This window comes from Arachis ipaensis, chromosome B03 (assembly GCF_000816755.2).
Source record: "Arachis ipaensis cultivar K30076 chromosome B03, Araip1.1, whole genome shotgun sequence".
Taxonomy (NCBI): domain Eukaryota; kingdom Viridiplantae; phylum Streptophyta; class Magnoliopsida; order Fabales; family Fabaceae; genus Arachis; species Arachis ipaensis.
In genome coordinates, this window is record NC_029787.2 from 73,663,467 (window position 1) to 73,675,817 (window position 12,351).

At 34.4% G+C, this 12,351-nt stretch overlaps 1 protein-coding gene across 5 annotated transcripts in view; it reads right to left on the reverse strand.

The window, feature by feature from the left end:
• LOC107630568 (novel plant SNARE 13) overlaps nt 1-4,442 on the reverse strand; it is an 8,694-nt gene extending 4,252 nt beyond the window's left edge. Inside the window, exons 1-6 of one of the 5 annotated variants that reach the window (XM_021118981.1) lie at nt 4,051-4,442; nt 2,622-2,771; nt 2,023-2,115; nt 1,391-1,532; nt 1,122-1,159; nt 786-883 (exon numbers count right to left, since the gene is read on the reverse strand). In XM_021118981.1, coding sequence (XP_020974640.1) covers nt 786-883; nt 1,122-1,159; nt 1,391-1,532; nt 2,023-2,039 — 295 coding nt within the window. In that variant the 5' untranslated portion in view covers nt 2,040-2,115; nt 2,622-2,771; nt 4,051-4,442. The remainder of the gene's footprint in view (nt 1-785; nt 884-1,121; nt 1,160-1,390; nt 1,533-2,022; nt 2,116-2,621; nt 2,772-4,050) is intronic. The other 4 variants (XM_021118983.1, XM_021118982.1, XM_021118980.1 and 1 more) reach the window with 4 other exon arrangements.

A 12,351-nucleotide genomic window follows, 5' to 3' on the forward strand; every position in this document is an offset into this window, starting at 1 on the left:
CGCCTCGCCCCATTGACATCCCTACATACTACACAATTAAACTTGTATGGTTTGAAATTAGTTTGGACACAAGCTTAGATCGTCATTGGGTAAATCAGCACATGGTCACCGTTGTCACCGTTGTCCCATGAAAAGCATGTGAATCATTTGATTTGGTGCCAAAATTTGTACAAACAATGTTCTTCAATTCTTGTTGCAATCTTGCACTCTAGTTTGCTGCGCCTTGTGGGTCAGACTCTGGTCATTTATGACATGATCCAGATTCTAAAATTCCCTACAATTTGTTTCTATTTGATTCTTCTTTTTTTTTTCTCTCTCGAGAAACTGAGAAAAGGAAACGTTGAATGGAAAAAATGGTCCGTTGCTTGGTGTATGATGGGGAAAACTGTGTACCGAAACTTCAACAGTTTGTGGTTGGTTGTGCAGATTATCAAGCTCAGACCATGTGCTCTAGCAGTATAACTCGAGTGATACAACAGTTGGAACAGTTTTTTTTTTAAAGGAAAAGTTAGAACTTAGAATAGGTAGCTATAGAGATAACAATCAGTCAGTGAGTTACTTAAGACTCAGGTCAAACCATTATCAATTAACCATATACATGAAGCTTCTACCAGAGATTACGTGACAGATTCATAATAGTATCAAATTGTATACAGCAGGTATCAGGAAAAATACAAATAAAAATACAATACCTAAACATTTGCATACAGCAGCAGCATGCCTATAAACCAAAGATAATCACCAACTTAACATATTAAGAGCAAAAGAAGGCTGGAATATTTTACCTGATGCTAGTTGAACATTTTGTTCAGCTGTAGGTTCACTTGTTCCTGCTCCCATGTCAAAAAGTTCAACTTTCTTATTACCAAGGGTATTCAGATACCTATCAATCATCCATATAATAGTATAAATCCTCCATTCAAATAACCAAAAGGATTATGGTACTTTTGGATGAACATAAATACTGTAAAGGGAAAAGAGATAATATTTTGAATTATTGATAGTAATGAGCACACGAAAATGGTATTAACCATATTATCTGTTCTAAGACCTACGTGTCTTTACATAGAAGAGTTATTTTATTTTAACTGCAGAAACAGAAATATGAGGTGTCAGCTTACGATTTTCTCAGAGCCACGTATGAATTTAGTTCCTTGATCTGCAAAAAAAGAAGGGACCATTGTAAGCAAACATAAACAATCAGCAGTTCTAGTGCAACAAGAAGCAATGACTTAATTTATGAATGAGCATGAGAACAACCAAATCTACCCCACCCTAGATCATGATGAAAAAGCCTGAGACTCACATTTAGCAATGCAAATCATTTACAAAGATGTGAAAAGAAAAATATCGCCACATTCATAATACTTTGAGGTTGAAGATATTGTACCCCTTCCAAAACATGAGCATCCAAAATAGAAAGGTTTTCGGCACTAACCATTGATTGTTTTTCATCATTAAGTTGCTTGTTCACTTCTGGGGGATTTTTTCCCTCTTCATCTTTAATTTCTCGATCAAACTCCTTTATCAACCTGTAATAAAAACATAAGGCTTCATACTCCAGAAAGTTGGGGATGCATTGATAAAGGAAATAGCAAACTACAGCAGATCACATTAAAATGTCTTCACCACTTGTGCCTACCAACAGAAAAGTGAATTGGAAAATAAAAAATCTGGAAAGCACCTAATTATAAGGATAACAAAGGATGAGAACTTTCACAACAAAAATGGAGCTTCTACAAGACCTACAAGCAGAAGACTCTGTGTGCTGCTCTTATTATACAACATTCGACCCCTGGATACTGCAATGGACGGTAAAATTCCTAGGCAGAAATTTTCTTTATGATAATTAGTTATTAACAAAGTAAAAAGATTTCTGCAAGTCAATTCATGAGGAAAAGTTAACCAGTAAAGTCAATATGAATGGAACCTACATTTTTCTTCTTACTCAACTCAAAGTTACAGTTGTCACTGAGATATAGCAAGATTACAAGTTTACAACCACAGAAATGCTTAACTAACCTTTTACACTCCACCATCTTATCCTTGAGTTCTTCCAGCTGCTTGCTTTGTCTATTGGAATCTTTAATCTTATCAAGCCTTTGGAAGCCATTTCTGGATGTTAAATGAAAATATTTTATTACTATATAGGAATACTTGAAAAGATTATAGATCTATTGAACTTTATTTATTTCACTTCAGAAAGAATTAGTAACTGCGAAAGTGGCTACAGCAAAGGATACACAAGAAAGCAGAGATAATTACAAATAAATACATTGCTTGAACAAAGACAAATAAAGGAAGGATAACATAACAGCCTTCAAGAAATACTTTACTCGGATAACTATGGTCAACAACATTAATTAACACCAACAATAACATCAGCAGGTTTGAAGGCCACATTAAGGCAATTTCCCCTAATATGTTTGTTATGTGTTCTCTATATAAGGGCAATATGATGCCATTTGATCCACGAAGAAGATCAGATCTAGTGGGATAAGACTTCGTAGTTGTTAGGTATGTTATATGTGGGGCAAATTTAGAATCAATAGCACATCTGTTTTTTGTATAATCTAGTGGCTGTTTTTTCTTATTGAATACTTTGTTAGTTTATTTAGTACCTTTGATGATTGCTGGGTGTGCCTTACAACCTTAGATTAATTTCTCTTTATTGGGTTCTGATCTGGGGAGTAGGAAAGAAGCAAAATATCTGTGCAATGTGCAGTATATGCCACCATTTGGAATATTTGATTAGAGAACCATTTATGTACCTTCAATCACAGATTTTGAGATAAGCAAGTTTAAAGGGATAGAATTAAACATACGGCCACTATTTTTTGTAAAGCTCATGATCTATCCAGAGCACTTCTCCTCTCAAACAAGTTGAGAGATTGGAAAGCTACATTCCATAGATAACTTTTTCTTTTGTTTGCTTTTTTGCTCCGTAAGGAGGACCTCTTATCCTTCCATTTGCTTTATTATTCTTCCCACTATCTTAGTGATGTTATTCTTTTATCAAAAATAAATAAATAAATAATAGCCTCCAGCCCATCACTGCAAAAGAGGCAACCCAAATGATCATACTAAATCTCAAGAGATCATTGTTTTAACAGAAAAGATCTATGTCATATGGGAATACCAAAGCACCTAGAGAAAACATAATAATAAATAAAATAAACCTAAAAATGATTGATCGATATACACTTGTGCTGTTAACTGGAAATGCAACTATAAGGTTAAGGAAGCTTTTCAAATAATGAATTTTATACATCACATTCATTTTTTATTTATATACTTGTGCATTTAAAGCCAATTATTCTCTTCAGATAGATTGGGAACTAAAAACTGCAAAAAAAGTCTACTAGTCTCCTGACCAACATCAATAGCCTTTTTCCGTGGGAGAAGGGGGCACTATTAGCATCCTGATCAACATCAATAGCTTCTTTTTTGGGAGAGAAAAGAATATAGTATTAATAAAGATAAGGATACTATTACAAAGAGATTAGAGGACAAGAAGTCAAAAATGGAATTGCATATCTTAATATCAAACAGTAACGGAATATAGCTTGTCCTCAATGCAGCATTTTCCTGCTAAAATAAAAAACAGAAATATCTCACAAAATCTAGTGGCTCTCAAGACATAGCTTCTTCTAGTAGCACCACTATCCACCCATGCTCATTTCACTAAGCATAACATAACTTGTGTACAATGAGCTACCTCAATAAATACATAACTGGCCATCACTACACCGCTTCAAACCATACAATTCCTAAATTCACAAATATCATTAAGCCTATAAACCTTAAACATACAAATACAAGCACAGGACCAAGTCAAAATTTTCAACATTATCCCCTTTGCTCACTCCAATTTCAAGAATCACTGCCCTAACTAAATAAGATGCTAAACGAGTATGATTCACATCCCAAAATTCGCAACAAGTTTAACTTGCACCCTCTAACATCATATACGAGCAGAGGTGAAAAACTTTCGAACACGAAAACATTGCATAACTGAATCTGAAGAGGTAGTAAAATTAAGTTACATACGCCAGGAATCGAAAGTTATCGCGGATTTTGCCGAGGATCTGCTCCACCTGAGGGCTCATCTGCAAGCTGGTAGCCATTGCTGCCGGCGACTGCGTCTCCTCCGCAAAACCCCGGCGAGAACCGAATTTTCTGGAGGAAACCCTAGCTTGTCGATTTGGCGAGTCTTTGCGCAAGATGCATTATCAGTTGATTTTGCCGCGAGAATCAGAGAGAGGGGAAGTGAAGGAATGGAGAGCGCAAGGAGAATGAGAAAGTGGCAGATTAGGTTTCAATTGAAATAGAATTCAGAAGGAAATAGAGGGAAGCAAGAGCACCGGGAACAGAAAAGGCCAAAGGGGGAGTTTTGGAGAACAGAATACAGTTGTTTTTCTGCTAACAAATAATTAATTGTATTTAATTACATTTATATTTATTTTTGTTTGGATGCATTTTAATTATAACTAGTTTCATTTTCCGTGTAGCCACCTTATAAAAATTAGATGATTTACATATAAAATTATTTATATAGTCATTACAAAAATATAAAAAAAAAAATTATCCTACATAATAGTCTTAGATATAAGTAACATCATGTATATATTAATATGAGGGTAAAAAACGCATTTAAACAAAGGGGAGTAATGTTGAAAATTTTGACTTGGTCCTGTGCTTGTATTTGTATGTTGGCTTATATGCGTAATAAAGATATTTGTGAATTTAGGAATTGTATGGTTTGAAGCGGTGTAGTGATGGCCAGTTATGTATTTATTGAGGTAGCTCAAGAGAAAAAAGTTTATTGAAAATGTTTTGTAATTAAATATTTTCTTATAAATATATCCAACTTTTATATATAAATAGTTATAATGTTTAGTAATATTGTATTTGTTATACCGATTAACCTAATACCTCAAGCAAGTAAGATTAACCTAGGTCTAATATTAGGATCTTAAATCTAACCTAGGTTCATTCTCTTAAGGCCTAATTTGGATAAAGTTTACGCGTTTCCTCTCAAATTAGCTCATGTTGGATCTCTGTTGCTAGTTAGACATGGTAATAGGTACAGTGAGGACATGGCAGGTATCCCTTTCCTGTCCTTCATGCTTGTTTTAAAAAATTATCCCTTGTCATTTTCATATTTTCTTCGTAAGTTTCCATTTAATTATCCCTTTCTTTGAAATTTTTTTAGGAAAAAATTAACAAAAAAGAGACATAATATAATCATCATAAAATAATCAATTAAACATAATAGAACAAAATTTAAAAAATATTTATTATGAAAATAAAATAAAACAAAACAACATAAAAATATCTTTCAATATAATTCTTTGGAGCGAGATTAGGCGATGTAGTAATGGACTTGAGAGGCAAAGAAAGAGAGAGAAAGAGATAAATCGAGGCTAGGTATGAGTGAAAATTTAGAAGAACAAAGAAAAATTCGAATTGGAGACAAGAATTAAGATTAATAAATTCAAAAAATAGATTTATGTATTTATATAAATTAGGGTAAATTAGTAATTTCATATCCGAGAGTGATAGAGTGTGTATAACTAACTAGTTTGTTAGGAAGTTAAGTTTCTTGTTATAAAAGTTACTTAGTTGGTTATAAGAGAAGGCTTTTGTTGCTGCTATATATGTTGGCTTATACAAAATCATATATACATTTATTGTAATCACTTTATTAACATTCAACTCTCTCTCTCTCTTCCATCATCTTCACTTTCAATCTGATTCTATTAAACATGATCTATCATCTTTACTTTCAATTTGATTCCATTAAACACAAGTCCCTCATTTCTTTATGGTACCAAGAGCTAAGGTTATGATCCATGGCTGACAACAATACTCCAGTTTCAGTAATGGAAAATCCACCTTTATCTACACAACCTCTTTTAAGCATTATCAACCAAATCAACAAATCTTTCAATAATTATGTAGCTGATAAACTCACAGAAACAAACTTTTTTATATGGCACCATCAAGCTACTCTCTCTATATGTGGACAACAACTTCAACATCATCTTGAAAAAGAGAAAATTCCTCCAAAAATTGAGAGCAATCCAAATCAGACATCACAAACAAAATCAAAGAAATATCAAGATTAGAGAGTTAATGGCTATAATGTCACATCATGGTTCTTTGTTTCGATGGATGAATCTTTCAAGTATAGAGTTATTGAATGTTACTTTGCTCATGAAATATGGAGCAGAATTCACACTTACTTTGCCTCTCATACTAAAGATCGAATTAGACAATTGCAATTGCAATTGAAATCAGTCAAGAAATTGGCATCTACCTCAGATTATCTTCTTCAAATAAAAAAAATTTATTGATTTTAGTAGCAGTAGGATCACCACTCACAAACTTAGATTATACCAATGTTATCTTAGATGGTTTGAATGAAGATTATCATCCCTTCATTACTATGTTCACAATGAAAGATCCTGCATCCCTAATCTTGAAGCTTTGCTTATGGCTGAAGATGACATAATTGAAAGATTTAAGAAACCATAATTTTCAATGGTTCAGGTTAATTTTACTCAATCCTCTAACTCAAATCTCAGGAAATCTCTTATAATTCTGGTAGAGGCAACAACAACAACATTCTTGGTCGTCCACCCTTTGGTAGAAGAAGGCATGTGATAAAAATAAAAAGATAGATAAAGGGGAGATGATAAGAAATAGATTGGGCGCTAGGGGTTATATCACAATAGATAAGCAGTAAAGGGTATACCCAAAGACACAGCAGAAACATAAAAAGATAGATAAAGGTTTTTCTACTAAACTTCTAAGAAACTTATTCTTAGCAACCTAGGTCACCGAAGGGTTTTCCTACTAGACCTTCAAAGAACTTGTCTTTGACAACCTAGATCAGAGGGATGAAAATTGAATCATCCAATCTTCTCCATGCAACAAGCGAAGCAAATCACTCACCTCACTTAATCACAAAAAAAAAAAAAAATATGCATAAAGCACTAAGGAAATTTTATTCATCAAAGTTGTTCCAAATGGTCTTACGTGTTTAAATAGGCCCCTAACAAACTAACAAAAAGATAAAATAAGATTTTAAAATTTAAATCAGATTTGATCTTAATGGATTAGATCAGATTTGATCTTAATGAATTAGATCAGATTTGATTTTTAAATTTAAAATTCCTAAAAATACTACTAAGCAAATCAAAACTAAAACAAATCTTCTAACAAACTCTAACAGCAAAACAAATTAAAAATAAAGGCCTAATAATTTCAAAAATTAATAATTAATTATGCCTCCTATTGAATTTGAAGAGCATTGTTGGGCTTCTTGTTGTCTTGCCTTAGTCCAATGGGTCTTATGAGTTGTCGCCATTTCAGCACCACTGTTTTTGAGACGGACTTTTAGTCTTCTTGATGTCCAAGACCGGCATGGTACAATTCTTCTAGTATTTAAATCTTTGAACGTGACGAGATTACCATTTTGCCCTTTAGCTCTAAAATGACGAAAATGTCCATCAGCGCGGAGTTAGAAATTTTTGTGGAGCTGAGGAAGGAACAATTGGAACTCCAACACCACACCTCAATGCTAAATTTGTGGCAAATTTGGCCTTGTTGCTAGCTATTGCTATTTCAGGTTTGATTAAAGATTCCAACATGCTCAGCAAAGTGTTCCCTTCACTTCCATGCACACTGTTCTTTCACCTTCTCCATCTTTTCATAATCCAAAAGCCATGATTGCAACACCTTCTATTATGATTGATTCTTCATGGTATGTTCATTCAGGTGCAACTCATCAATACACACCTGATTCAACCAATTTGCAATAATCCTTTGAATATTAAGGCAAAGAACAGGCATATGCTAAAAATGGATCAGGTATGACAATAAAAAATGTTGGCAAATCTTATTATAATGCTGACCTACTCATAGAAAATATAAATTATATGATTTGCTGCTAGTTCTATCCATTACTCAAAATTTAATTAGTGTTTTCATATTTGCAAGGGATAACGAAGTTTATTTCTCTTTTTGGCCTGATGAGTGCTTTGTTAAATCAAAGGCTACCAAGGGTGTTCTTCTCTGAGGCAAAGCTGTTAAAGGAATGTACAAGTTTAAACGTGTTGATATTCCAAAATCTATTTCTTCTCCAATTAATCTTGCTGTGTTTGTTGTTAGTTGTGCTTCCTTAGATGTATATCATCTAAGATTTGGCCATCTTACTCATGCTATTGTAAAAACTATTGTGTCTAAATTTGGTTTACCTATGAATAATACTACTTCTTCATTCAATGTTTGTAAATTCTACTGCATGGCTAAATCACATAGGCTTTCATACTTTCCTTCTACTTATTCTTATGATGTTCCCTATCTCTGGTTGTTTCTAATGTGTGGATACCTACCCCTATTATATCTCATAATGGTTATAAATACTATGTATCTTTTGTGGATGTGTTTTCTAAACATACTACCATTTACTTACTTACAAATAAATTCCAAGTCTTTCATGTTTTCAGATAATACAAGTTATATATGGAAAAGCAACTTGGATATTCCACTAAATCTCTTCAAATAGATAATGAAAAAGAGTATTTATCAAATACTTTTATTAAATTCTTGAAGAATGAAGGCATTGTGTATAGATTAAGCTGTCCGTACACACCACAACAAAATGATCTAGCTAAGAGAAAATAGACACATTATGAAAACTGGACTTGCTCTCTTGGCTACTGCTTTTTTACCTCTTCAATTTTGGGATGAGGCCTTATCTACCTTTATTTATCTTATCAATAGAATGTCATCCACTATTACTTTTCACAAATTACTTTTTGAAATCTTGTTTCATCATTTTCCTAATTATTCATTTTTGCGTGTGTTTGGGTGTTTTTGTTTTCCTAATATTAGGCTTTATAGTTATCATAAACTATAGAGCTGAGATCCCAACCCAATATCATTTTTCGTTATGCTGTAAACTAAAAAGTATACAAATGTTTGGACAAAATAGAAAAATAATCATATCTAGAGATGTTATTTTTTATGAAGGATAACTCTTATCTCTCTTTTTCTTTAATAAAACTACTTTATCTAATATTAGTCCCACTATAGAAAGACTCCCAGTAATAGCAACCATTCCTCTTCTTCTATTCAACCTTCTACTAATATCCTTTTTTCTTTGATTTTCCAACATCCCTCTCTAGAATATTCATTAAATGATACAAAAAACTATACTGCCAATATTGAAATTGCACATCACCCTATTACAATAGTGGATTTTAAAGCTTAGACTCAGATTCCAAAGCCAATTTCTGAAATTGAAGTAATGTTACCCTTTGATAATCAATTGTCCCAACATGTTCCTTCTTTAGTAAGTATACACCCAATGTTGACTGTAACACCCTATCACATAGAGTGGTGCATGAAATTGTGATCTCAGGCAACGGCGCGAAAAACTCTGTACGCACGTCTTAATAAATTGTTTTTCATTCACAACTTCGATACAACTGACCAGCAAGTGCACTGGGTCGTCCAAGTAATAAAACCTTACGTGAGTAAGGGTCGATCCCACGGAGATTGTTGGTATGAAGCAAGCTATGGTCATCTTATAAATCTCAGTCAGGCGGATAATAATTGATTATGGAGTTTTCGAAAATAAATAAGAAATAGACAGAAAATAAAGATAGAAATACTTATGTATATCATTGGTGAGAATTTCAGATAAGTGTATGGAGATGCATTCGTTCCTCTGAACTTCTGCTTTTCTACTGTCTTCATCCAATCAATCCTACTCCTTTCCATGGCTGGCTTTATGTAAGGACATCACCATTGTCAATGGCTACTTTTCATCCTCTTTGTGAAAATGGTCCGATGCGCTGTCACTGCATGGCTAATCATCTGGAGGCATCACCGTGGTCAATGGCTGCATCCTATCCTCTTGTGAAAATGGTCCAAATGCTCTGTCACAGCACGGCTAATCATCTGAGGTTCTCGATCATACTGGAATAGGATTCACCCTCCTTTTGCGTCTGTCACTACGCCCAGCACTCGCGAGTTTGAAGTTCGTCACAGTCATTCAATCCCAGAATCCTAATCGGAATACCACAGACAAGGTTTAGACTTTTCGGATTCTCATGAATGCCGCCATCAATCTAGCTTACACCACGAAGATTCTGATTAAGAGATCCAAGAGATAATCATCCAATCTAAGGTGGAACGGAAGTGGTTGTCAGGCACGCGTTCGTGGGGGAATGATGATGATTGTCACGTTCATCACATTCATGTTGAAGTGCGAATGAATATGTTAGAAGCGGAATAAGTTGAATTGAATAGAAAAACAGTAGTACTTTGCATTAATTCATGAGGAACAGCAGAGTTCCACACCTTAATCTATGGAGTGTAGAAACTCTACCGTTGAAAATATATAAGTGAAAGGTCCAGGCATGGCTGAATGGCCAGCCCCCAAAACGTGATCACAGGATCAAAAAATACAATCCAGGATGTCTAATACAATAGTAAAAACTTCTATTTATAATAAACTAGCTACTAGGGTTTACAAAAGTAAGTAATTGATGCATAAATCCACTTCTGGGGCCCACTTGGTGTGTGCTTGGGCTGAGCTTTAGCTTTCCACGTGCAGAGGCTTCTTTTGGAGTTGAACGCCAGGTTGTAACGTGTTTCTGGCGTTCAACTCTGGTTTGTGACGTGTTTCTGGCGTTTAACTCCAGACAACAGCATAGAACTGGCGTTCAACTCCCTTTTGTGTCGTCTAAACTTAGCCAAAGTATGGACCATTATATATTGATGGAAAGCCCTGGATGTCTACTTTCCAACGCAATTGGAAGTGCTCCATTTTGACTTCTGTAGCTCCAGAAAATCCACTTTGAGTGTAGGAAGGTCAGAATCCAACAGCATCAGCAGTCCTTCTTCAACCTCTGAATCTGATTTTTGCTCAAGTCCCTCAATTTCAGCCAGAAAATACCTGAAATCATAGAAAAACACACAAACTCATAATAAAGTCCAGAAATGTGAATTTAACATAAAAACTAATAAAAACATCCCTAAAAGTAACTAGATCTTACTAAAAACATACTAAAAACAATGCCAAAAAGCGTATAAATTATCCGCTCATTACAACACCAAACTTAAATTGTTGCTTGTCCCCAAGCAACTGAAAATCAAATAGGATAAAAAGAAGAGAATGTACTATAAATTCCAAACTGTCAATGAAACATAGCTCCAATCAGATGAGCGGGACTTGTAGCTTTTTGCCTCTTGAATAGTTTTGGCATCTCACTTTATCCATTGAGGTTCAGAATGATTGGCATCTATAGGAACTCAGAATTCAGATAGTGTTATTGATTCTCCTAGTTCAATATGTTGATTCTTGAACACAGCTACTTTATGAGTCTTGGCCGTGGCCCTAAGCACTTTGCTTTCCAGTATTACCACCGGATACATAAATGCCACAGACACATAATTGGGTGAACCTTTTCAGATTGTGACTCAGCTTTGCTAGAGTCCCCAATTAGAGGTGTCCAGGGTTCTTAAGCACACTCTTCTTTTGCTTTGGACCTTGACTTTAACCGCCCAGTCTCAAGTTTTCACTTGACACCTTCACGCCACAAGCACATGGTTAGGGACAGCTTGGTTTAGCCGCTTAGGCCAGGATTTTATTCCTTTAGGCCCTCCTATCCACTGATGCTCAAAGCCTTGGGATCCTTTTTATTACCCTTGCCTTTTGGTTTTAAGGGTTACTGGCTTTTTGCTCTTGCCTCTTTGTTTTAAGAGCTTTTGGCTTTTTCTGCTTGCTTTTTCTTTTTTTTCGCCTATATTTTATTTTATTTTATTTTTTTTCTGCAAGCTTTGTTCTTTGCTGCTTTTTCTTGCTTCAAGAATCATTTTTATGATTTTTCAGATTATCAAATAACATGTCTCCTTGTCATCATTCTTTCAAGAGCCAACATATTTAACATTCTAAAACAACAACTTCAAAAGACATATGCACTGTTCAGGCATTCATGCAGAAAACAAGAAGTATTGTCACCACATCAATATAATTAAACTAAGTTCAAGGATAAACTTGAAACTCATGTACTTCTTGTTCTTTTGAATTAAAATATTTTTTCATTTAAGAGAGGTGATGGATTCATAGGACATTCATAACTTTAAGACATAGTTACTAAATACTAATGATCATGTAATAAGACACAAACATGGATAAGCACTTAACATAAAGAAAACGAAAAACAGAGAATGTAAGAACAAGGAATGAATCCACCTTAGTGATGGTGGCGTTTCCTTCTGGAGGAACTAATGATGTCCTTGAGCTCTTCTATGTCTCTTCCTTGTCTTTGT